This window comes from Pteropus medius, unplaced genomic scaffold (assembly GCF_902729225.1).
Source record: "Pteropus medius unplaced genomic scaffold, Ma_sr-lr_union100, whole genome shotgun sequence".
Lineage (NCBI taxonomy): Eukaryota > Metazoa > Chordata > Mammalia > Chiroptera > Pteropodidae > Pteropus > Pteropus medius.
In genome coordinates, this window is record NW_024346150.1 from 884,344 (window position 1) to 910,676 (window position 26,333).

A 26,333-nucleotide genomic window follows, 5' to 3' on the forward strand; every position below is an offset into this window, starting at 1 on the left:
TGTTCCTTCCTGCCCACTACATCCTTGTCCCTGTCCCCGCTCTATCTCTCACTTTTTTCCTCCATCTCCAAGTGTAGGTGTCTCTCTTCCTCACTCCACCCTAATTCCTCTGTAGGTCTGAGGACTCTAGAGTTCCTCAGGCCTTTGAATCAGTTTATGCTGAGTCTTGTCCTGTGTTCTTACTTCATTCCCAAGACAGACCTTCTAGGGCCACTGTGGGGAGAGAGGAAGGGAATGAGGTCTCAGGACAGAGTGCCTTTTCCAGAGAGATTCTGGAGTCTGGGGTTGCCAAGGAAGATGGAAGCTGTGGAGATGTCACCTTGGCCCTGCCATAGGCCATTTGCCCTCCATCAGATGAATGTTTCTGACCTCACCCAGCCTCAGGCCATGGGAGAGTCCAGGCCAGTGAAGTTCTTTGGATCTCATTTTCTTGGAGGCACCACATGGGGCCTCCCTTCTCATTCATTGTCTAGGCCACATTGAGCCTATCTGACCCTTGGCACACCCACACCAACCAACACCCTGAAGCTCCGAACACAGTTGCACATCACCAAACACACAGTTAGAGCTGACCCGCAGTCAGTGATGCTCAGAACCTCCCATCCCCATGCTGGATGTGGTAGGGATTCCTCAGGGTTGAGCTTGTATAGCCTAAACTGCCGTCTGCTTCCACAGGGATAAATAGGGGCTTTCCAAAACTTATACTTCCCCTTCCTCAGGTTCTGCCTCCAGCAGGGCAGGAGCTGAGAGTAGGGGTACAGGGCACCTGGGACCTTGCTGGGGTTGGCAAGCAAGAGGAGTATTGGGCCATTGATCCTAAGCCAGGCTTAGAAACTGGGTAACTGAAGTCCCTGATCCAGAGCCTGTCACTGTATCTGTCAGTCTCACTGCTGGTGATTGTCAGTTTCCATGGTGCCAGTATTACTGTAGGTATTATTCTGTGTGACTGTCCATGTTACCGAGTCAACATCCCTGTGTCACAGTGGATGTCATCATCATTGTTACTCTATGTGATTGTCAGTCTCATTGCATTTTTGTCTTTGAGGTTATGTTACTATTACTGTGACTATGTCAATGTCAACAGGTGTCATTGCCCTGTTTGTTGGTGTTATTGTATGTAACTGTCACTCACTGCATCATTGTCACTGTAGTGACTGTCAACAGCCTTGTGTGTCATTGTCAACTATACAACTGTGTTATTTATACTGGTGTTGTTATCACTATGTAATGCTGTCTTTGTGTCACAGTGGGACAGTGACAGTAAGTTGTGGTTTCAGGGTTTGTTTCTTGGTTTTTCAGCTGTGTGTGTGTATAATGATAACGTTGGGGTTCTGTGTCAGGAGTGGTGCTGGGCTTTTTCTACTGACAAAGGGTTTGGGCTACTGGGCACTGTGCTCCTTTCTTGCTAATAGGATGTCCTCTGTTCCCACATCATTCTGGGCCTGGGACTAGAGGCCAGGCTAACCCTTAGAGGGGTCTACAGGGAGCCCAGGTCAGCTTGCATGGCCTTTATTTGTGGGGTTTTGTGGGATTTATCCTGCAGATCTGTCCCAAAGACATTGGGCGTGAATTCAGAAAATTCCTGGGAAAGATGCTCTTTGCCCTGGAATGGGCAGCCTGAGGTGAGCCAGGGCAGGGTTGAAGTATAGCCTAGATGCCTCTGGCCTCAGCTTCCTTACCTGGAAGTGGGCCTAGCGCAGACTCTTAGGGGGAGGACGAAGTGAAATTAGCCTGGGGCTTTCTGGATCTCTGGGACAGAAATGGGGTGGGGTTTTAGTTCACCCTTATCCCCTGGGGGCTGGATTCCTGGATCCCCAGGGAGGAGCCCTACAGCTCCCAGGAAGGCCCTGCTCTTCTTGTCTTATGTTGGCCAACTGCTGCGTTGACAGTGTCTCACACTGGAGGAGCTGGGTGGGCTTAGATGCTCTAGGGTGGACCCAGGGACCTTGCCAGTGTCTCTGTCATTTTCTCTAGGTCTGTCTCTCCTTCTGCCCTTGAACCTCCGCCCATCTCCTTTGCTCCGCATCTCTCTTCCTGTGTCTCTTCCATTTTTCTCTATTTCAGTCTCTTCTTGTCTCTCTGGGTCTCTGCTCATGGCTTTCCCTCTCTCTCTGCCTCACCGTTTCCCCCTCCCTGGGCATCTCCCTTTCCTGGGTGCCCCCAACTATGCAGTATCTGTCTTGGTACCCCATCCCCCACTCTCTGCAGCACTCTCTCTCAGCAGCGCCCGTCTCCCATGGCTGCAGCCCTGTTGGCCCAGGGCCCGGCCCTTACAGTAACTCATCGGGCTGATGGAGGCGACTTTGATGAAGAAGCCACCCCTCCCCCTGCAGGGGCCCAAGAGTGTGTGTGTGTGTGTGTGTGTGTGTGTGTGTGTGTGTGTGTATTTGCTTGTATGCATGTACTCCCGTGCCAGACAATCTCCTTGCCCCTGTCTACCACAACTGGGACCAGGAAGGAGCTGGGAGCAGAGGGCCACCTGCTCCCTCCCTCTTCTCCTATCTTGCGATCTAACCTTCATCCACTCTGCCTGCCCTGCCACCTCCCCATGCTCAGGTTCCTGCTCCCATGTGGTGGGCAGTGAGTGGCGCTGAGGTGAAGTATCTTCTTGGCTGTGAGGAGAAAGACATGGGCAGATGGCAGAGATGGTGGGGGAGGGACTAAGGACTACCTGCAAGGGTGGAGGTGGAGAACCAGCTCTTGTCTCTATTTCTCTAGCACTAGCTCTGAATTCAGACAGTCTTGGGTTCATTTCCTGGCCCCACTACTTGCTGACTGTGACTTTGGCCATTGTCTTAACCTCCTAGGCCTAAGAAGTAGCTGAAGATGGGGGAGTGGCTGAGGGTCAGGAGCCAGGCCAAGTGGTAGCTAAGGCTCCAGGAGTCACTGATGTGGGAGGGTTAGCCAAGGCTACATGGGGCCTAGAGAGATGAGCTGTGCCAGGGAGGGGCAGTCAGAGCACCTGTGGCTGTGGCTGGAAGAAAACCAGGTGCAGATGGGGGGACTAGCCTGGTGAGGGGCCAGTGTAGCAACAGGCAGGCAGGAGCCCTCTCCTGTAAAGGAACTCCCGGAAGTCAGATTCTCTCCAATTTCCCCACCCACTGCTACAGGCTAACACCCACATTTGTCTCCCCCTTCTCTAGCTCTGTCTGCAGTGTCTCTGGCTGTTTCTCTGGCGGTATTTCTGGCAATGTCTCTGGCTGTGTCTGGCAGTGTGTTCCACTGTGTGTGTGAGTGTCCCTGGCAGTGTTTTTAGTGGTGTAGATACTTTCTGACTGAGCATCTGGCTGTGTGTGTGTCTTTCTCTCTAGCTGTTTTTCTGGGTGTATGCCTATTTGTATCTATCAGTTTTTCTGGTGTTTCTCTGCTTGTGTGTCAGGCAGTTTCTCTGGCACTGTTTTTGACAGTATCTCTGGCTCTCTGGCTGTGCAGCTGATGGTTTCTCTGCCTGTGCTTCTTGCTCTTTCTCTGATGCTGTGTCTATTCGCATCTGACTGAGTCTTTTACAGTGTTTCTGGCAGGTCCTTTGGTTGTATATCAGCTGTATATCTCTGACCATGTTTCTGGCTGGTTATCTCTCTGGTTGTGTCTGTCTGTTTCTCTGGCCTCGCACAGTCTCCCAGTATAGTATATCTTCAACTATGTGGAACTATTTCTTTGGGGTTCTGCCTGGCTGTTTGGGGCAGTGTCTTTGAGCAGTGTCTTTGCTGTGTGTCTGGCTGTACCTCTGACAGTGTCTGGCAGTGTTTCTCTCTGGGTCTCTACTTCTGTCTGATTGGCAGCCCCCCTTTCTCCTCGGACTGGGGTGGGAGAATCGGATTTGGACCTTTTTCTGCAGGAAAGAAATTATTTCCCTGCCCTCAGGTATTAGCATGTCCTGGGGCAGGATGGGGGGAGGGCAACTGGACCCCTTCCAGGAACCAGGACAGCAGGTAGGGTGTTAATTGGATCCATCTTAGCTTCTGGGGACATGTCTTGAGTGTCTTTTATGTGCTTATATGAGTGTGTGTAGACGCTGATGCGCATCTCCTAGGCTGGGGGTCCCAGGCTCCTGGGGCACATGGCTGGGTGAAAGATGGGCTGGCATATGTGACAAGGACTTATATGTGATAACTCCTTGTTCTTTTGGTCATCGGTCATATCTGACCTTGGTCACAACCTCTGTGTACCACTGCCTTAGTACTCTGCTGCTCTGAACCTCCCAGAGCCCAGTGGCAAGGCTCCCTGGAGGACAGATCTGAGGGGCTCCTGAGCATTCAGGTTTTGGGCTCTCTCCCCAGGAGTACAGCAGGGCCTTCCATTCGAGGCAGTTTAGAGAAGTATGGACCTCCAGCTAAGTTAAAACATTACCCTTTCAGTTTGCAATGTTTATAGCTAATTAGTCAACCTCACCAGTAAAGTTTTTGTTTTTTTTAGAAAAACGACCCTAGCATTACCATTGTTCTCTAACTCATCCGCGGCTGACAACATCCTGCAGCCAGCAGCCTTATCGAGCAACAAACCACTGTAGGTTCCCCTCTACCATCTTAGCAAACTTTTGCCTACAGATGCCAATAATGTTTTCTGTTGCTTGAAAGAGGATCTTGAGCCCCATTAAGAAGGGCATTTGGGGTCAAGGTGCCCTGGCCCTAAGGCTGGGATTTCCCAGTCTTGCCTGAGAACGGTAGGGAATGGTGGCGCGGGTGGTTCCCCAGGAGGTTCCTGCCTAGGCTGATGCTGCCCTTTCCCCTACACCCCTGTTTCTCCCAACAGATGGCTGCTCCTGTCCCATGGGCCTGCTGTGCTGTGCTTGCTGCCGCCGCTGCCGTTGTCTACACCCAGAGACACAGTTCGCAGGGTGAGTGCTGGGTGGGAGCGGTGTGCTCCTTGCCATCCCCCTCCCAGAGCTGAGCGTGAACTTTCCTTGGCACAGATGTACGCACTCACCCAAGAGCCACACACTGGCATGTGCTGGCATTGCCACCCATGAACACCCAGAGGAGCATGAGTCATCTGACACTTTTATCCAGGATGACCCACTGATGTCTCATAGGCAGTCTTCCAGTCTCTCCTGGGTGGTCTCATGCTGATGGTCTCTCTGGCCTGAGATGATCTGTCTTTCTTTCCACTAGGATGGATGTAGGGAGTTGGGGGCCACTGTACAGTATCTGGTGAAATGGGGCCCCCTGGGATTTTGTCGGAGGTGCAGTGGGAGGCACTGAAAGAGACAGTAGGCAAGAATGCTTCCCCTTATCAGAGATGGTGGACTGAGAACAAGGATGGGGGGATGGCAGGGTGACAAGTGGAAAAGGGCTGATACACTAAGGAAGGAGACCGGACAGTCAGTCAGCTGGAATGGCTGGAAGAGGCAGGGATTGCTCAGGCAGAGCCACTGGCAGCCTCTAGCTCTCTCCCTACCAGTGTCCAGCTAGGGCTGAGTCCTTCCCACAGCCCACAGGGTAAGGAGCTTACCCCTGATGGGAAATAGGTGCCTTCTTGAACTTGACCACTGCATTTGAGTGAGGCAGCACCTCAAACAGCCACGTCAGTACTAGGGCTGACCTCAAAACTCCTTGAACAAGGCTCTAAGTATAGGGTGCTCCCCTCTTGGATGTATTCTGCATCTCCCCACACCTCAATTGCCTTGGGTAGAAGCACAGAAGGTAGAGGCACCTCTGGGGCCCAGGCATGGAGTAGATCCTGATGGCTGAGTTCTGTCACCCTCAAGGCTGTGAGTTCAAGGAGGGCAGTAGGTCGAGGCTCCTGTGGCCCCTTCCTGGTGAGACCAACACTGAGACCCAGAGAAAGCCTGGCTCACCCCAGGGCTGCTCCCCAGTGGTCAGGGACCCAAGGTACCACTAGGCCAGCCCATCAACCTCCTGCTTGCAGTCAGCCTGCCCTGGGCTCCAGTGCTGACCTGAACTGCTTAAGCCTGCAGTGGTCTCTACTATTGGCCTAGCCCCTGCCCTATGCATAAATCAGAGCCAGATATGACCAAGGCCTTGGGTGAAAGACCGCATCTCTGCAAGTGTGTGAGACTGTCCCTGTGCATTAGGCTGTATTCGTGTGGGGGTTGAGACTATATCCCTGTTTAAGTACATTTCTCGGTGTGGTTGTACCCTCGTGGGCTGTGCCCCAGTGTGACATTGTCTGTGTTTGATGATGCCCTTCGTGGAGATGTGTCCTTGTAATTGAGACTATCCCATAATGATAGTTTGATAGTTTCTGCTTCTGTCTCTTTGTGTGTCTGTCCCTGTTGAACTGTTTCCTGGTGTGTGAGATTGTATCACCATGTATAACTGTGCCTCTGCGTGACAGAGGTGCTCCTCTTGTGCATGCATGTGATCTTGTATCCGCTTTTCCCATCCCCAAAGTGGGACAGTGTCCCTGTGTGGCTGTGACCTTGTGGATGGTTGTCCTGTGTGTGCTTGTTCTTTTTTGTGGTGACTGTCCTCATTCTATGTGTGTGGTGATGAGAGGTTGCTCAAGATGCCCGGGGGGACTGTTTCCGGCATGTGGTCCCCATGTGAGCCTGTGTGCGCAGGTGCGAGGGAGCCGTCAGCTCTGTCCCTCTGTGTTCTCTGTGTCCATGACCTCATCCTGTCTCTGTCTCTCATCCTGGCTTCTAACAACCTTTTCACAGTTGATTCCTTTGGAGCATTTGTCACCGCGTCAGGGCCAAGAACCCCATCCTCCTCCTACTGCTTGATTTAATTTCTGAAATGGACAGCACATCAGTAGGGGCACCCACGGGGCGGGAGGAGAGCTGTCCAGAGACAAAGGATTAAATCACTGCCATCTTTGGAGCTGTTGCATGGCTGTGTGTATTGCCATTGTTCTGTTATTGTAGCAGTTGTGACACTATGTGATTGTCATGTCATGTTGCCCCCTCTGCCTCTGCCTTGTGGCCTGTAGTTGTCTTCTGTCATTGTGTTGTCATTTTTCATTCTTGTCCTGCTCTCATGTTGTTGATTTGTCATTGTTGTCGGGTTGTGTTTCCATTTCCTCTGTGAGGCAAACAAGGTGCAGTGGCGAAGTATTACCCCATTGCCATTATACTTGTGCTATTGGGTTGCTGTTTCCTCATCTTGTGGCTGTACCTGCCCCCCAGGATTAAAGGGCTATCCTGGGTTCGTGTTAGTTCTGCGCTGCTATTGGTCAATGTTGATGTGTTGCTGCCAGGACCATGATGGCCACACCCCTTCCCCAACGGTCAGTTTTCAGCCTCTTCCTCAGGCAGCTGGATGCAGAGTCTCTGCTGGGGGGTGGGGTGCAGAGAGAGGGGCTTGGCATGTTTCCTGGAAGCTCCAGGTTTTTGGAAGAGAGGCTGGAGGGGGGCTCAGAGGCTAGGGCTGGTGAATTGGGGAGGGCTCTATGGCTTGAGCCTTGGACACTGGGCCTCTGGTCAGGGGGAGGCCCCCATTCAGTCTTTGGTCCAGCCTCACAGCTGTGGCCTCCAAGGCCCCCAGCCACCGCCCTTCCGCCCTGTTCATCCTCTGTTCGGCTGGTCCCAGGCCCCACAAATGAGTGGTCAGGGCTGGCTGGGTTTCCAGCTTCCCTCTTCAACAGGGACAGGGAGGCTCAGAGAGGGGCAAGACAGAGACAGGCAGCAGGGGAGAGACCCGGAGAGGCATGGAGAGACCCCAGCACAGGGAGGCTGAAAGAGGCAGCAAACAGGGACAGATGTTTCAGCACAGAGAAAACCAGTACTGGGAGGGGGCTGTGATGGAGGGAAGGGGGCAGCAGGCAGCATAGGGGGATCCCTACCCCCTGAAGGCCTCGTGGTGTTAACAAGTCTAATTAAGAGGCCACTGGCCCAACTTAATTGGCTCGTTAACAGGAACTGCCTCTGAAAATCCCCCAACTCAGCGGGGTGGCTCTCAGAGGGGAGACGTGAGCTAGTGTTAACGAGGGATCCCGCAGCCCCCCAACTCTGACCCCTCCCCCTCACTCTTCCCCTCCCACCCTCACTCCACAGATCTGGCTAGAACCAGGGAAGCATCTGTCCTTCCAGGCTTGGGGGGGCAGGATGAGGAGAGTAGATTTGCATCTCGAGGCTCTGCATGCCTGCTTCTCTGCTGGTGTCGGTAGATGAGTATCTGGGACCACTCTCCTCCCCCACTTAGCCCTGCCTCTTGACAGGTGCTCACTCCCACCCTTCCACTCTGGTCTCCTGGGCTCCGTCCATCACGCCTGGGTTGCTGAGACCAGGGCTGGGATTCGCTTTGGGGTCTGACAGGCCCCTCCTGGGGGGCAGGAGAGGGATGACCAGAGAGCTCCCTCAGTCCCAGCATTTCCCCACTCCCACCCAAGCAGTTCCTGCTTTACCAAGTTGACAGCTGCCAGGAGTTCCCTGGGGCTCTGGTCCTCCACCCTGCCCATTCTCCCTTCTGCTGCTGCTGCCCAAGTCCTGAATGGCTGGTTGGAGGATGGGGTGGGTCTTGTCAAAGGGGCCAGAGTTGGGGAGAGGGAGAAAGGCAGGACAGAAAGAGATAAGGATGGGAAAGAGAAACAGATGGGGCCTCTCAGCTCTAGCTTGCCTGGGTAGCAGATGTCACTGACTGGGGCTGTGCCTGTTGGTGGCAAGAGGTTAGGGTCAAGGGGGTCTGGAAAACTTTTAAAAGACCTAGGGACTGGAAGTGAACTGAGTTTTCACTGAGATCTATCCCAGAACTCTACACATTCTCTCTCTATCACACACACATACGCACACACACTGAAATCACTCATTCACTCACACGCAGTCCCCAGACATGCACACACACAAATTTAGAGACACTCACATACCTCTACACTTGCACAGCCACGGAGAAATTTTGCTCACTCCTCATCTCTCTAAGACACTCGCACCGTCAGACACAGAGTCTCTCATCCTGGACTCCTCAGTCATGCACATTCACAGCCTCTCATCCTTGTACATTCACCTGGAGTTACTGGGCATATCTGTGACATGTGACTTTTGTCCTGTGCCCTCCCCAACTCCCACAGAGGCACCCCATGTGCAGTACGAGCGCCTGGGTTCAGATGTGACTCTGCCTTGTGGGACAGCCAACTGGGATGCAGCTGTGACGTGGCTGGTAAATGGAACAGACCTGGCCCCAGACCTGCTCAATGGCTCTCAGCTCGTACTCCGTGGCCTGGAACTGGGCCACAGTGGCCTCTATGCCTGCTTCCACCGTGACTCCTGGCACCTACGCCACCAAGTCTTCCTACATGTGGGCTGTAAGTGTTGTTCCCGACCCCTCATCCGATCTCCCACTTCACTCAAGGGGGTTGTCATTGAGGCCCAGACCCTTGGCCCAGATCAAGTCCCCTTCCTGTTGGTGGACGGGGGAGGGCTTCAGCACCCTGACTCTTGCCCTCTGATTCTATCCCAGCCTGCTCTTCTGACCTCTGAACCCAAACTTACCAGAGTCCAGACCCCTGGGCATTTTGCACATGCATTTTACCACCCCGGGGGTCTCTGAGATCCTGAAATCCTATTCTTATGACATGGTGGGCAAAGGAGGGCTGGCAGCTCATTGCCCATCTAGGACCTGATGGGGAGGAATCCTGGGGTCACATCTCAGAGTGGGAGCAGCCACATTTCACTGTGTGCTCTCACAGAGGCTGCCCGTTAGGTCCTCATAGAAGAAAATGGGATCTGTGGTTATGTAGGTGTAGGTATGGGCACTCGGGGAGGCCCAGGGAAGAAGGAAGGCTTCCTGAAGGGGGAGGCACATGGAGACTTAGAGGATTTGGAAGAGACATTGAAAAAGTCATTTGTAGCAGAGAGCTGACTGTGACTATATTCCTCAGAGGCTAGGAGGACATGAAATAGGGAAGGGAGCTAAAGAAAGGGACGGGGCAGATCATGATCCTAGGAGTTGAGGAGTGATATGATAAGGGTCGCGTTCTTGAAACATCCCTTTCATTGTGGTGAAGAGAGGCACGTTGGACAGGGCAAAGCCAGGAAGGAAGGAGGCTGTTGTCGAGATGCAGGAGAGATGATGAGGACCTGGGAGCAGGGCATGGAGTTGGGGAGGTTGAGAGAGGGCAGTTGGACCCCAGGAGTCGGTGATGGGTTGGAGGTGGGGAGGACAGGAGAGTAGAAAGCAGGAAGACTCAAGACAGCTGGTGGTACCAATCACTGCAGCAGACACAGTAGGAGGGTTCATTGGAGGAGAATATAGTATGTTCCCTTTGGACAGTGTTTTAGTTTGGGCTTCTCTAGAATCAGATCCCAAGATGATAATTCATATGTAAGTAGCTTGTTTGGCAGGTGATGGAATGGGAAAATGATAGAAAAAGGAAGTTAAGTTAACCAATAAAGAATGAGTTACCAGCTGTTATGTCTGGGCTACTGGCACTTTACCCACCCGGGGAACTCTGAGAGCCCAGGCAGAACATAAACCTTGGAGGTCTCCTGCCAGAGGAGTAAGGGAGCTTGGATGCTTATATATCATCTCCTGCCCATCCCTGGGAGGGGGGTTCTTCTGGGGTGGGTGTGGGGATGTTGTAATTCTCCAGCACTTTTGGCCCGATGCCTTGGCAGACAATGCAGCCTTTGGTGGCCAAAGAAAGCTCTTAGGCAAATAACTGCAGAAGCAGCCGTGGGTACGGGCGAGGGCTCTGCGGCACTAGTGATATCTGCGATAGTTCGTTGGGGTCCTCAGGGGAAAATCGGGAGTTAATGGCTTATACCCAGTGGATTTGAGAGTCTAGGGTTCAGGGGAGAGGGCTTTGATGGAGATGGGAAATTGGGAGGTGGTCATCATCAAGGCCATGGAAGGGGGTGAGATGGCCAAGGGAGAGATTGTGGGATGAGGAGAGAAGAGGACCCAGAACGAGCCCTGAAGACCATCACTGTATAAAGGGTTGATGGAGAGAAATGAGCCACAAAGAGAGAAGAAGGAGCCAGCAGGAAGGTAGAGGGAAGCCCAGGTGAGTGCGATTTGGAAGAGGGGTTTGGAGAAGTCGGAGGGATGAGATTATCAGTGTTGAGGGTCAGCTGGGCAAGTTCTGGATCTCAGCCAGAGGCCCCTACTGACAGAGTACTCTGAAAACAGTTTCACTTCTTTTCTTCTTCAGCCAAAGGTTCAAGCTTCTCTGGCCTCATGCCAGGTGGGTGATGCACCCTACTGTCTGAAGATGGTTTCTTTACTCCCTGGGAACTCCCCGAGAGGAGGAGATGCTTGAGGGACCTGGAACCAGGCCCTTCCCCCATTGTCGGGAGATTGGTGTGGACGACCATGGGAAATGTTAGGCTGAAGGGTTGCTCAGGGTCCTCCACAAAACACTGACCCACCAATGGGGCTGAAGGAGGGGTGGAAATATGTTTTGGTGGAGATGTTGCTTTTTCTCTTTTTCCAACAGAAAAGCCTTTTTGATGAGTTAAAACCGGAGAGATGGTATTCCTAACCAAACTCTTAGTTGCAAGCCAAGGGCGGAGTGACCCCTGTTGGCCAGGTGGAGAAATGCAGGGCCAGCCTATGGGCATCCTCCCTGACGCACCTTAAGTGGAGCCCTCAGCCCTGCCCAGGCCCTTATACTGGGTGGAGGGGGCCGGGGAGAGAGGCCATATACTGACTGCCATGGAAGAAGGATGAGGCCAGCTTGGCACCACCACCCACATTCTTGTCTTCTCAGTTTGTGTCCCACTAGTTCTCAGGATGGACAAGCTGGGCAGTGATGGCTGGGCTTTGATGACTCTGGGCCCCCATTCCTGATAGCTTGATCATCTTTGAGGGGTCATTGGAGGGGAACTGTGTCTGGAAGTAATGGTTATAGTTTATATCCACCTGACATGCCTACAGCTGCCCTGTTGTGACCAGAGCCCAGACCTTTTGTGTGTGCACGTGTGTATACACACACACACACACACACACACACGTATATATATTTGTATATATTATATATATATGTATATATGTGTATATGTTTATTTTATATATATATATAATGTGTGTGTGTGTGTGTGTGTGTGTGTGTATGCCTTGCTGTCAGAGGAAAGCTGGCCATGAATTGGCTGTAGCATTAGTAATAGGTACTTATCTCTCATTGCCTTATTTCCTTCTAAAGCACTGGTCAGAGAAATAGGGGACATTAATCATGATTGTCTCAGTCACTTTATATTAGTAACAAGAGATTGGGTTTGGCAACACTCCATATCAAATTATCCTTTTTGCCAGCACTCAGAGAACAGGACAGAGTTACCCCTTATTTGTGGGTCATTCAAACCCCAAATTATTTGATGTTTATCCTAAACATACGTGATTTTTATGGGAACCTGATCATAAAAGTATTCTGTTGAAAGTCCTCTTAGAACCAGACTGATCTCTGAATTGCTTTCTCTTGATCCACCTTCCTGCCCTCAGATGGATATCACAAACAAGTCTGAGGAGTCCCCTTCCCAGGATGATGAGAGAACCCCCACATTAGGAATAGGATGACAGGGTTCTTTTTAGTAGTCTTATGTTTATTAGACATAGCTGATGCAGTGTCATTCTGATTTTAAGCTAAAAGAAATCAGAGATTAATTGACTGAATTTAAATTGGAGAGTTCCTTGTCCAATTTTTAAAAATCTGTATTTGATTGATCAGGATGAGAAGTCCAGAGCCCCCAGTTCAGCACTACTTTGCCGTCAGCCCTGACTGGCTGGGAAAGAAAGAGCAGCCTGTGGGAGGCAGAAAGGAGGCATTTGAGAGTCCAGAAATTGGGGTGCATTGAGGGATGCCACAAGATAGGATTGGGACAGGCCATGGGCCTTGAATGCCAGGCAGGAGGAGGAATGTGGGTGGGGCCTGGACAGGGCTGGAGCTGGGTCACCCTGCCCCGCCCAGCCTGATCTGGCCTGGCCAGGGGTGTGGGCAGCCCTCCCCTCCTCTCTGGACCGGCGGGTAGGCCTCGTGCATGCTGGGGGCTCCAGCCCAGGCGGGCTGGCGAGATGAGAGGAAAAACATGCGGTTTGGTGGGCTGGACATGGAAAAACAAGCCAATTAGGAGGAAAACAAACAAACCCCAGGCCAGCAGGGGCACACGCACACATGCACACGCACACACGGCCCCGCATGGGACCAGGGACACCCTCCCACAGGCTGACGTCACCACTCAGACATCTCAGGAGCCCCCACAAGGGGCAACTCAGGATGCCTGGGCATCCAGGAACCTGCCAGTATGCCCAGAGTTTGATACTAAGATATGTATGCTTGTGAGCTTTTGCTCACACACTCTCTAACATGCTCTCACATAGTGTTCAGTTCATATGTGTGAACACACTTGGAATTCTGGGCACCTTCCTACACTTGGTTTGAAAAACATGTTGAGGCTTAAGCTCCATCTTATATACAGGGTCTCACATGTGTAGTCTTACTGTCACTGTGTTTCAGACATAGTGGCATATTTACACGTGCTCTCACAGAGTACCTCGGCCACATAACCTTACACATCTAGACAATCTTGAAGTCGAACAGCCTCGCGCTGAGTCATACACACAGCCATCCAGTCACACACAGCCAATCATACAGTTATAAACTGCCCAGAGCCTCAGTCACACACATGAAATCTCTCAGAGTTACATACACAGCCTCACAACCGCACTGTCTTAAAAAACAACTTCTCTCCCGACTCCCAGCACACTCACAGCAGGCCTGATCGCACACTGTCCCACAGCCTCACACTTGGTCTCTCACAGCACCCCCACCTCCGCCCACCCGGCCCCTCAGCTGGGCTCCAGCTGCAGCAAGTCACTCCTTTTCTTCCTTTTCTTTGTTTTTCTTTCCTCCTTTTCCCTCTGAGAAACCTGGTCCCTGTCAGGAAACCCAAGCCCTTCCCTACTCAGGGCCCAGGGCCAGGCAGGAGTAGCCAGATGACAGACAAAGCCCTGCCTGGCCCCCCAGCCCCCCTATGACCTGCCCAGTTAAAGAGGGGAACCGGTTTGAGGGGGAAGCTGGTCAGAGTGGGGGGACAGTCAGAGGAATGGAGACTGGTCACTGGGGAGGCTGGCACGGGTAGAGGGCTTGTGAGTCCAGTGCCATAGCCTGCTCTGCCCTCCCAAGAGTCTCAGGCAGCAGGGAGCTGACTCTGCAGGCTTCAACCTCCCGGCCCCCACCAGCACCCTTCTCCTTTGAAGCTGGGGGTAAGGAGGGGGGTGGCGGCTTTTCTACCGACCTCAGAATGTCCTTTCCTCCTGGGGTGGCTGCCAACTCTGGCCTGGCCCACAGGCCCCCACAAGGCACTTCCTGTGTCCTTGGCTGCACCCACCCCCCATGCCTCTGTGCCCCTGAGCAGATAGGGAAGGGATACGAAAGGCACACAGTATGAACATGGAACAGACACAAGATGGACATGGGGCCAGGAAGGCTTCCCAGTGGATGCAGACAGCAGTGTGTAGAATGCAAGTCGCCCCTTGTGGGGACTCAGCTAGGTTCTGGCTCGCCCTTGCAGGCATGGAGCACCTCTGCCCAGAGCACTGCCCACTCCACACTCAAGCTTCTCTGACCCCCTCACCTCTCCCGCTGCAAAGCCAGATAGGGCCCTAGGGATTCATTCAGCCCCCATACATACATACATGCATACGTACATACATACTTTACACATACTGGACATGCACATGCAGTTACACAGTCACATGAACATTGTGGATGAAAGCCCACAATTCCCCATGTGTCACCATGGCCACTCAGCAAGCATAGACATGCACTCCCCTTCACTATCCCTGGCTTATTGAGCTGTCCCCCTCCCATTTCCTGTCCACCTGTCAGGCAGGGGGCGGGGTAGGGAAGAGAGGGAACACAGGCAGGAGGTGTCAGTGTCCCTGGAGCCACCACGGACATTCCTTGCCTGGGTCAGATCACAGAAGCTGCCTCCTTCCAGGAACCTGAGCCGGCTGTCCTCACGTCTTGCCCAATGCCTGAGGGTGGGACAGCTGGACTAAGTGTTCGTGGCAGTAAAGAGAGTGGTTAAACAGCAGAAAAAATTTCCCGTGTGTGTGTGTGTGTGTGTGTGTGTGTGTGTGTGTGTGTGTGTGATCGCGTAAGTGGGTATCCCTAACCTTGGGTTTAGTCTCGGCTCTGGCTTGCTGTGTGATCCCAGGCAGGTCCCTCTCCCTCTCTGGGCCTGGTCATTTTAGAGTGAAGACAGCTGTTGATCACATAAAAGGCTTCTTAAAGGGCTGGGGCTGGGGTGAGGTACACACCAAAGGAATAGCATCTTTCTCTCAACAGGCATGTGCACATACACACAGTCATACATGGACATGCGCTCTGAAAGCCATGCACATAGACACTCCACATATACCCACATTCCATCACGGGTCACTCATTCATATCATACACAGGTACATATGTAACACACACACCCATGCATGCAGACATGTACACACACAGATACACATGTGAATAGCCATCCAGTGCTGTTGTTCCTGTGGAACCACCAGGTCTGTCTTCATATTTCTCAGTCTCTACTGAGGAGAAGCCTGGGGTGTCTCTTCTCCAGGGAGTGCACCCTGATCATCCCAGCAACCAGAGGACCTAGTCAAGACCTCCCTCAGCCTCTGTTGCACAGTCTTCCTCTGGGAATGGACACGATGTGTCCAGGAGTTGTGGTGGGGCTGGGGCCGATTCCCCCAGACATCACCTCCATCCTGTGATTGATGAGCTGAGGCCCGCAGCCCCCTACTCCCCACGGTTCCTGCCTTCATTGAGCAGGTGGGGGGGACTCCCTTTCCTTACAGCCCTTGTTTTTCTTTAATTAAACATCTGGCTCTCTGTGGCCTGGGAAGCCTCAGACCCTCGTTGACAGTCCCCCCGCCCCAACCAACCTCTGCCATTGTTGATGGGTTGGAGGGGGAGTGCTGGAGTTCTGGGGCCCACCTGTCCCCACACTAATGCAGGGGAATGGGGGCTCCAAGAATGCCCTGACCTTGCTATCCTCACCCCTAGTGCCGCCGCGGGAGCCTGTGCTCAGCTGCCGCTCCAACACTTACCCCAAGGGCTTCTACTGCAGCTGGCATCTGCCAGCCCCCACCTACATCCCCAACACCTTCAATGTGACTGTGCTGTGAGTAAATGCTCTTGTGACCCGGTTCTAACCTTGACCTCTAACCTCTCCCCCACCCCCACCTCCCTTCCCTCAGTCCAGTCCTAGCTCAGCCCAGCCTTGGGCTTGACCTTCCCCCAACCTCTGCCCCACCTGACCCTTGATGCTGGTAACAGTGCCTGGGCCTCACCCCTCCCCAGGCATGGCTCCAAAATTATGGTCTGTGAGAAGGACCCAGCCCTCAAGAACCGCTGCCACATCCGCTACATGCACCTGTTCTCCACCATCAAATACAAGGTCTCGATAAGTGTCAGCAATGCCCTGGGCCACAACGCCACAGCTATCACCTTCGACGAGTTTACCATTGGTGCGTGGGAAGGGGGATGTGTCCCTGCTGCTTACTCCAGTGGGAATGTGTAAGTGGGTGTGTGCCAGAGCTGTATATGAGCATTAGGACATTCATGTGTGTGCACAGGTATATGTGGTATGTATACACATGTGTACATATATGCATGGCATGTATATACCTGTGAACATTTGAGTGAATGTCCTTTACCTGCAGGGGCTGAGAGACTCCAGCAGCTCTTCCCATCATCTCTCTGGCTCCTAGAGCATACAGGAGGGGGAAGGGGGGCAGGCTGGGCCAGACCCTTGTGCAGCTGCAGCCTCCCCCCACCACCCCACGCTAATGGCTTCCTTACGGCCTGTGATGAATGAGGTGTCAGAACAGGAGACAGGACTGGGACAGATACTACCCTCCCCCCCACCCCCATCCGAGCCAGACCCTCTGCCTGCCCCAGCCCCTTCCTGGCCAGACCCCTTGCTTTCTCTTACCCCTAGCCAGACCCAGCCAGACCTTCTGCTTGCCCCTGCACCCCATTGCCGGGTCCTCAGCTTTACCGTTTCTACATGAGCTGGGCCCTTAGATGCTCTTATCAGATCTTCAGCCTACCTCCAACCCAGATCTGCAACACCTGTAGACTGTCTTTTAACCTTGACTCACAGCACAGCTTCAAACCCAGATCCTTCCAAGGGAGGCCATGTCTCACTTTGGAACTCGAAAAGTTGAAGTGAAAAGCCAGGCTTGGGGGAGTGTATGATGGTGGGCAGGAGAGGGTGATCCAGGTGACGATGGGGGTGATGGTGGTAATGGTGGAGCCATTATACAGGCTTAGTAATTGGGGTGCTGGTCATCATGATGATGGAGTTGGGATGATGGAATGAAGTTTGGGATGTTGATATCATGATCTAGTGACAGTGACTGCAGTGACAATCATTGGTGATGACCAGGGTGTGTGGTAGAAGTAACGAGATGGTGGTTTATGGTGGTTGCCAGACCTGACCACAGAGAAGAGGGGTGGCAACCATGATGATGATAACTGGCAGACTGAGATGGCGGACATAGTGGCTGGGTTGATGAAGTGGGGTTGTTTCCAAAGATAAGTGTGATAATGAAGCTCTGTCTCCTGAACAGTGAAGCCTGACCCTCCAGAAAATGTGGTAGCCCGGCCAGTGCCCAGCAACCCTCGCCGGCTAGAGGTGACGTGGCAGACCCCCTCAACCTGGCCTGACCCTGAGTCCTTTCCTCTCAAGTTCTTTCTGCGCTACCGACCCCTCATCCTGGACCAGTGGCAGCATGTGAGTGCCCTGCCCTGCCCAGATCCCTAGTGCCCGAATCAGAGCCACATGGCATGGGAGGTACCCGTATTCCTGCTGGTAGCTATTTTAATATGAAGCCTGAGGGCAATCAGAGAGGCTTTCCCAGGGGAAAGGGCACCAGGTGGGCCTGGGAGGGGGATGAATGGAGCTGAGAGAGGTATCTTGCCCTAAAGCCCTTAGGGGTTCTCGGTGACACCCATTAGTGTAATGGGAACACATCTGCCTTTGTGGCTCCCCGGGGTTGGGGAGAGAAACGCTAGAAGGGAGATGGCAAGCAGGGCAGGCAGTTTCCTTACCTCTGGCTCTCAGCCCTGATCAGGCATCTCCCTCTTACACTCTGTCCCAGGCTGTGGGCCTGTGCTGGACCCAAGAGCCAGGACAGTCCCTGTCCTTAAGGACTCACAGATGGCTCATAGGGTCAGAATCAGGCAATGGAATCAAGTTTGGTTCGGGATGTGAGTTCAAGCCATGTCAGGACTCCACAGTCAGATCTAGCTTTGGGGTCAGCTTAAGGCTATAGACCAGAAGGTGGCCTAGGCTGGGAATTAAGCAGTGGACGAGGGACAGTGTGGGGTCAAGCTGTGGTCTGGGATGTTGATCAAGCTACGCTTAGAGAGTTCTGCAGAGCAGCGAGGGGTTGGGGGCAGGCTTGAGGTTCTCACCCCTTGAGAGCCCTGGGCCCATAGAGTTGCGGGAGCGCTGTGTGGCTCATGAGGTCGGCGGGCTAGGAGTGTGGCTGGGAGGGTGCTCCGTGGGGCAGCCTAGGCTGGCACCTGGGGGTCAACCTGTACGCCCCTGCATCCACCAGGCTTCAGCCCCATCTCATGTCCTCCTCCCTACTTGCCTTTCAAGTGAGTAATTCAATTCCAGGGTGCCTGTCTGGGTTGCAGGCCTGGCCCCCACAGCGGCTGCTCACTCGCTCACATGTTCCCTGACAGAGTCCGGAGTCCCTCCTGCCTGGCCAGCTGCCCGCGCCTAATGCATTGCTAATAACCAGGGTCTAGTTTCACAAGCCCCCCTCCCCCGCTAACGAGCTACAGGCAGCAGCCCCGCGCGTCGCAGCGCACACGCCTTGCAGTGGACCTGGCACACAGCCCACCACACACACAGGAACATGCATGCACACACATGGTCCCCAGCAGGAATCATGGTCCATACATGCATGTGACTCACATGCCAAGACCATGCACTCATGGGAAGAGCTGACCCCCACACTGAAGTGGGCCGAGCAAAATATGCGGGCTTTATAGCAAGAACACGCGTGGACTGTGACACGTGCTAGCCATGTCCCATGTCTCACTGGCATTGCGGTTGGCTAGATGTATGTGTCTTTTGAACTTGAGTTTTGCTCTGAATAGAATCTATTCTCCTGATCCTTGATCTTGGAGAGAGGCAGGTGTACAGGAGGGGGTGCGGAGGGGAGAGCAGAGAAAAACATCATTTGGATTTTCAGGAGGAAATGAGAGATACAGACCAGTTCGGGTTCCCCATGTCTTCTGCTCTGGCCCTAACTCAGCAGGGAGGCCAGAATACTGGATGGGGATGCCAGCAGGGAGGCCAGGAAACTGGGGTGAGGTGGATACCAGCAACTGGGGAATTCCTGCCAGTTGAGAAGTCATTCTCTTAAGGGGGCGGATAAAGGGCTCAGTGACAACCTAGCAAGAAGGACCCAGGCCTAGGAGATATGACTGCCAGGAGGGGATTGGACTTCTGAGACATATTCCTAGAGGTATGGTGCCCACCAAGGAGGTGATAGTTTGATCTGTTTCCCATGGTTCTTCTTTTGGGGAAAGACAGATGCAAAGGCCTAGGGGAGAGAATCAAAGTAGGTGCTTGGGGGCCGTATCCTAGCAAGAGGGAGAAAGAGCTAAAGGACCTGGGGGCTGCTCAGCCAGAGGGGGTCTTTGCAGAGCAAAAGAGAACTGAGGGGACAGAGGTAGAACTGGAGCCCAACTCCCAGAGAGGAGGGTCTATGAGGCCCATCTATCTTCCAGGGCTGGGAGTAGGACTTACTGAACCCAGATCTGGACCCAAAATGGCTCTCACCTTGACGACCTTTACCAGTGCCTCCTGCCACAGGGGAATTGAAGGGGCTTCCCATTCCACTTGGATGCAGCGACACACATACAAATACACATACACACGCATGCATGTACTCACAGCCTGTCGGGTCAGGTACCCCAGACCCCAGTTTGGTCGGGGGCGAGGCGGGGTGGGGGGCGTTATTGGAACAGGGACCAGAGAAGCCCTGAGGCCAGACATGGCCCAGAGCAGCCCCCTCCTCCGCCCCTGCTGGCTGCCCCTGTTTACGAGGAGGCTTAATGAGGCGGCGGGTGCCGCTGAGATGAACCAGAGCCCAGCCTAGGCCTGGGAGGGGCGCCGGACAGGCAGGCCAGCCTGGAGTGTAGGGGGAGACCAGCAGGATAAGGCCGGCTGTGGCGGGGGTGGGGTGGAGATGCCTCCAGGAGGAAATGGACCAGCTGTTCTGTTGTCCTGCCACCCTGGGAGCTGACCCCCACCCCTTTCTGCCTCAGGCAAGGCGATAGCCACACTGAGGCCTTCCTGACGGGGAGGCCTAGCTGGGGCCAGGCCGGTGGGTGCACTGGCCACCTGGGGACCCAGACTCTGAACTGGAACCCATAATGACAGAGCTGACTAAAAATCTGTTTGGTGCTTACCATGTGCCTGAGTCCTCGTTACAACCCTGTGAGATGGATTGTTAACACCATTTTACAGATGTGGACCGCAAGACTTGTGGAAATTAACTTGGTCACCTAGCTAGGAGGAAAAGGACTCCGGCAGCCTAGCTCCATGTCTGCGTTTGTGATCTTCCCTCTGAACTGCTTCTTGCACGATGCCCTCTCCCACCCGTTACTCTTTTGTCACTTCTACGCTGGGACTGAGCTCAAGGTCTCAGGCTGAGGGTCGTGAGAGAACTGGGATGACAGCAGAGTCCAGCTGAGCAAAGTCCTCCTTATCGTCCCCTGGGGGTGCTTCCAGTCTCCCTAAAGATTTTCTTACTCTTCTTTAGGACCGTCTTCCCTCTCCCAGGGGTCTCCTCCCTGAGAGGTCTTTACTCTCGGACAAGAATATTCTCACTGTCTCCTCTCCCCCCAAGGAAGTCTTCATTCCCTCCAGGGGTATCTTCACTTTTCTTTCCCCAGAAGTGTCCTCACTTCTTCTGGGGGTGCCTCACTCTCCTGACCCCCAGGGGTCACCCCCACCCCCGTGGTCTGGCTGCAGGTGGAGCTGTCCGATGGTACAACGCACACCATCACAGATGCCTACGCTGGGAAGGAGTATATCATCCAGGTGGCGGCCAAGGACAATGAGATCGGGACGTGGAGCGACTGGAGCGTGGCCGCCCATGCCACGCCCTGGACCGAGGAACCTCGACACCTCACCACTGAGGCCCAGGCCCCGGGTGAGCCCGCCTCCACCCCCCGTGCTCCCAGTGGGCCTGCACAGTTGCCTGGTTTTATCTTGCTTCCTCCGACTCCTCCTCGGACTTGGAGCCTCTGCCCCAGGGGTCTCCACACTCCGTGTGGCTGTCACACTCCTGCTCATCTATCCAGTCCCTGCTGTTCCTCATCCTTTCTGTTTGGACGTTCTTGGTAGAGGCCACTGGGTGGAGGGGTCATCTGTGAGCCTTGGAGAAGCGGGATCCGCCTGATGGGGGAGGCAGGACATGTTCGAGAGGAGGCAGGGGCTGTCTAATGGGGGGGGAGGGGCAGCACTAGTCTGATGCAAGAATCAGGAATGGTACTTCTCATGAACCCCCAGACCTGGGTGGGACTCCAGCCCTGGCCCTGGCCTGAGTTTCCCCATGTTCCCCAGAGACCACGACCAGCACCACCAGCTCACTGGTACCCCTGCCCACCACGAAGAGCTGTGACCCCGGGGAGCTGGGCAGCGGCGGAGGACCCTCAGCACCCTTCTTGATCAGTGTCCCCGTCACCCTGGCCCTGGCTGCCGCTGCCGCCACTGCCAGCAGTCTCCTGATCTGGTAAGAGAGGCTGGCAGTGGAGTGGAGTCTGAGGGGACCCCCCCCATCCCACTGTCATCCCTCACAGCCCCCTCCTCTGTCTCCCCAGAGCCGGCATCCCGTGAGGACATGCCAGCGCACCTGCAGAGGAGCAGGAGGCCGGAGCTGAGCCCACAGACCCGGGTTTCTATTTTGCACATGGGCAGGAGGACCTTCTGCATTCTCTTCAGACACAATTTATAGAGACCCCGGCGGGCCCGGGCCTGCCGCACCCCCAGCCCCACCACACCATACTGGCCCTCTTCCCTCCCTTGGGAGGAGGACCATGCAGCTAACCCACCCACCAAAGACCCCCCTCCACACCTTGCCCCCTTGGGCTGGACCCTCCAATGCCAGCGACTCCCAGGAGCCCTTGGGGGACCTGAGGGGAGCCCCTCACATCCACTGTTTCTCCTCCTGCCCTAGCCTCCTGTCTGTCCCAGGGTCTCTATTGCCACCATCAGATTATAAGCTCCTGATACTGGGGGGGCCCAGCCATCCCCCTCCCCCCAGCACCCACACTTCTCAGTCCCCCACCTCTGCTCCTGTTTTGTATGCCCCTCCCCTTTCCCTGCTCCTATCCTACAGTATTTAATGCCCTGTCAGTCCCTTCTAGTCTGACTCAATGGTAACTTGCTGTATTGAATTTTTTTGCATAGATGTATATACAGGGGTGGGGGGGGTTCTCATTAAACGTCACCATTTCATGAGTCCTTGGAATGACCCACTTTGGGAGGGTATGCCTCTTCCAAGGATCCCTCCCCTTCCACGCCTAGGGGAGGAAGAAATTATAGTTAGAGAGACACAATTCTCTCCATACAGATGTGGGAAGGCAGTTCATCTCTCAGGCGGATATATCTGGGGATGGGGCTTTTTTCTGCTTTGGGGGTAGGGTTCCCTGGAGGTCAGGGGCAGAGTTGTAGAAAATGAGGGGTCCCAATGAGGCAGGTCCCACATGGGGGTATCCAGTCAGTCCTGGAGACTGCTGGATCCTGGCAGGGCAGAGGCCTGTCAAGGGCCATCTGTGGAGCGGTTCTCCATGAATACCCGGGCCTGGACTTTACTCCCAGGGGCAGAGATGCAAGAAGGTGAGGAGACCAGGCTTCATCCTTGGGGGAGATGCGCTCCAGAGGTTTTAGCACATCTAGGCTGGGGCTCACCCAGATCGCGGGGCTTGGAGCACCTGGGCCTGGGCAGGCAGAAGGCTGCCTGAAGGACTAGGGATCAGGTCTCCACTTCGGACTAGAAATGTGGAGTACAAGGTTTACCCCAGGTTAAACCTGGGGTAAACAGTTAGGACCCAGTGTGCGTGCACAAGGGAGAGCGAATGGGCTTTGGTTTTACAGGGTGCCCTGTCTTTGGTCCAGCTCTACACCCTGCCCATACCCTCCAAGTCCCCAAACTGGGACTCAAGGATCCCTTTGATTTCTCCTCAGAGGAGGGGCCGCTGGCTGCCCTAGGCCTGCTCAGGCCCAGCCCTCATATGTGGAAGTCAAGTCCTCTTAGATGAGGATGTCTGGGGCTGGGCTCTAGTTTGTAGGCACCTCTGGCCGGGAGGTGGGGACAAGGGTTAGACTAGAGCCTCGACCTGGGGAGCCAGGTGTGGTCTTGCTCTGGGTGGCTGGAACAAGAAGAGAGAAGTAGAGTCAAAGCCATGAACACACTAACTTGTGGGCACACACTCCCCACAGTAGGTGCTGGAGCACCACACCTCCATTAAGCCACAAAACCCCCCATGTCACACACTCCAGATCCTTTTTCTCAGACCAGGGTCTGAAAATGGACATTCCTTGCTGGTTTCACCAGGCCTAGACAGGACTTGGGGCTGGGTGAGGGGCTCAGAGTGAAGGTGGCTGGCTTTCCTCCCAGCCAGGTACTAGAGGAAGAGAGAAGTGTTCCAGGCGAGAGACCTCATGGAAAGCAAAGGCCTAGTGTCAGGGTAGAAAGGCCTGTGGCTTTTTAAGCTGAGTAGCCTCAGCTATGGGAGCGCATGGGTCTTCATTCACAGGAAGAGGATCCCAGGATAGACACTGGATACGTGGCTGTGGACCTGCCTCTGTACACTGGACCCCCAGTTCTGCCTGTCTGTCTTGCCCCTGTGAGGTGTGGCTCGGCCCTGTCCATGAACTCAGGTCCAGCAGCAGTTAAGGAAACAAGGAGTCACCAACTCTTGCCAAGAACATTGTATTCCTTGGATGGGTCTGAGCCTCCCTCTTCCCTGTCCTTGGGGTATGGGGGCTGACGTTAGGGGACCTCTGCTCTGGCTAGTGCTGCTTTCCTGCCTTAAGAGCCTTGGTCAGCCCTGACCCACCCACCGCCCACCCAGGGCTTGGGCATCAGCAATCTGGCCTCTATTAGCAACATGGGAAAGCAATTATGTGGGGCCTGGGGAGGAGGGGGAGGGGAGGGGGCCTGTTGGAGTCTTGGAGGCCGATAGAGAGGAGGACTGGGGCATCTCTCTCTGCCTCCAACCCCAGGAGAGAGACCCAACCCTTCCCAAGCCCCAAGGTGGCTGGAGGGACAGTGTCATTGCCTCTGATAGGACTGGGCTTGAGCCTGGGGGTGGTCATCCCTCCTTGGGGGTCGTGGCCCTTGACCTCACAGAGGCCGCTCGCCTTGGAGGGGCTTGACTATCTGCTGCTGCTTCTGAGTGCTGTCTGTCCACACCCGTCATTTCTCATGGTGGTTCTGGGGCGCTCAGGATAAGTACAGACATCAGTTCTTGGAGCTAAGTCAGAACCCGGAGAATTAAAACACTGCTGAGGGATGCCACCGGGGGAGGGTTGGATCCCAGGCCCAACATGCGCAGCAGCCCAGCCTCTCAGCTCACTCGTTCTCTTTGCTCCCTCAAGGTGCCCTGGGGATGGGGATTCTCCTCTATGCCCCATTCCTGTAACACTAACTTATCTCTGTCCCTCCCCTCTTCTCACTGAGTCCATTCCTGTCTCTGTCTCTGTCTTGTGCATATCTCTGAATGTGTTGGTCCTGGTCCCCATCCTTGTGTTTCTCTATGTCTATCCCATTTCCATCTCTCTCTGTCTCCATCTCCTATCTCTCTTGCCCTTTGTCTAACCATCTCTCCCTGTTGCCATCCCTGTCTTTGCCTCTATGTCCCTCCTGTCTCTAAATGATCTTCATTTCTCCCTGTGTCTCTGTCTCTGTGTGTCTGTCCCCATCTCAGAGTATCTGTCTCTCTGTCTCTCTATGTGTACCTCCATCCATCTCTGTGTCTCTGTGCCTCTAACCTGACTGTCAGTTTTTCCCTCTTTTTGCCTTCCTCTGTGTATTCCTGCCCTAGTCCAGACCCCCGCCTGTGGCTGCACTGTCTCTCTGGCCCGAGCCAGGGGCTGTCCTGGCTTCTGCTGCCCTCTCTCGGCCACCTGCTTGCCCTTCATTCCTGTTCCTGGGCAGGCGGCTATCAGCACACACATCCCACATCTGCCTTCCAGCAGACTGCTGGGAGAGAGGGAGGTGGTTGTGGGACACTAGGCAGGAATCCCTTCTGGACAGCCCTGAGACTGGCCCTGAGAATGCCCCAGAGCTGGTGAGCTCACTCACTAGGCTGGGACTCTGAGGAAGTTCATTCTCACGTGGAGAGAACAGACTGTTTGGCTCCAATCCCCGGCTCTGCACTCTGCACCTGTGTGTCTTTATGTCTTGAGGCCACATGTTCACTATGTCCACAGCCCAGAGCTACTGAACCTGGCCAGGTAAGATAAGACCCTCAGTTAATAGCATCTGTCTGGCGGGGTGAGGGTGGGGGGCGTGCTAAAGCCCTTGGGGCAGGAATGGTTGGGGTGTGATCCTCACACCCTTCCCTTTCAGAGGAGGGCAGAGGGGAAGGAGGTCTGAGGAGGGGAGTCTGATAGAGCCAGTCTGAAGAGAAAGGCTGGAGGGGACCTTATCTGACAGGGCCACTCTGATGGAAGGCTAATCTGAAGATGAGTGGGTCAGAGACGGCCTGTGCAACACAATTAGTCTGAGGAGAGGCTGGTCTGGGACATGCTGCTGAAGAGATCTTGGCTGGAAGAGTCAGTCTGAGGGGGTAGGCTTATCTAGAGAGTATCTGAAGGGTCCAATCTGGGGCGAGACTACTCTGAAGGGAATGGGTCCGAGAAGAGGATCGCCAGCTCATCCTAGTTCGCCTAGGACTTTCCCAGTTTTAGCACTGAATATCTCAAGTCCTGGGAAACCCATCGGTCCCAAGCAAACTGGGACAGTTGGTTACCCTATTTGAGAAGGCCTTGCCTAACAGCACCAGTCTGATGGGAGAGGCCAATTTGTGTGCAAGTGGATTTGAGGGGCCCTGCTCTGACAGTGCCAGTCTGAGGGAAGAGGCTATTCAAGGCTAGAAGCTTCTTTGGGCAGGAATCATGTCAGGAAGCGGGTAGGTATTTAGGGTCTTTTCAAACGGGCAATGGCTTGGGGAGTGGCCACCAGGGGGCAGGGCAAGCTCTCAGGAGCATCAGAGGCAAAGGCCCCAGAGAAGGAGCCAAACAGTGTACAAAGTGTGCCTGCAATAGCGTGTGTCACTGTGCCATGACGTGCAAGATTGTGGTGATGGCATACAACCATGCGATTATGTTTTTGAGTGACTAGGTAACCATGAGCACATCTGTTGTATATTCATGTGTAGCCTGTGATGGAGAGTGC

The 26,333-nt window shown here is 54.2% G+C and overlaps 1 protein-coding gene across 5 annotated transcripts in view; it reads left to right on the forward strand.

Annotated features, from left to right (window-relative positions):
* Window positions 1-22,390, forward strand: part of CNTFR (ciliary neurotrophic factor receptor) — a 38,185-nt gene extending 15,795 nt beyond the window's left edge. For 3 of the 5 annotated variants that reach the window (XM_039875527.1, XM_039875523.1, XM_039875524.1), the window contains exons 2-9: window positions 4,753-4,837; window positions 8,968-9,201; window positions 15,901-16,018; window positions 16,198-16,364; window positions 17,472-17,635; window positions 20,900-21,080; window positions 21,494-21,662; window positions 21,751-22,390. In XM_039875527.1, the coding sequence (XP_039731461.1) occupies window positions 4,753-4,837; window positions 8,968-9,201; window positions 15,901-16,018; window positions 16,198-16,364; window positions 17,472-17,635; window positions 20,900-21,080; window positions 21,494-21,662; window position 21,751 (1,119 nt within the window). In that variant the 3' untranslated portion in view covers window positions 21,752-22,390. Of the gene's footprint in view, window positions 1-2,368; window positions 2,596-3,680; window positions 4,507-4,752; window positions 4,838-8,967; window positions 9,202-15,900; window positions 16,019-16,197; window positions 16,365-17,471; window positions 17,636-20,899; window positions 21,081-21,493; window positions 21,663-21,750 lie in introns of those variants that run through there. The other 2 variants (XM_039875522.1, XM_039875526.1) reach the window with 2 other exon arrangements.
* The last annotated feature ends 3,943 nt before the right edge of the window (window positions 22,391-26,333 follow it).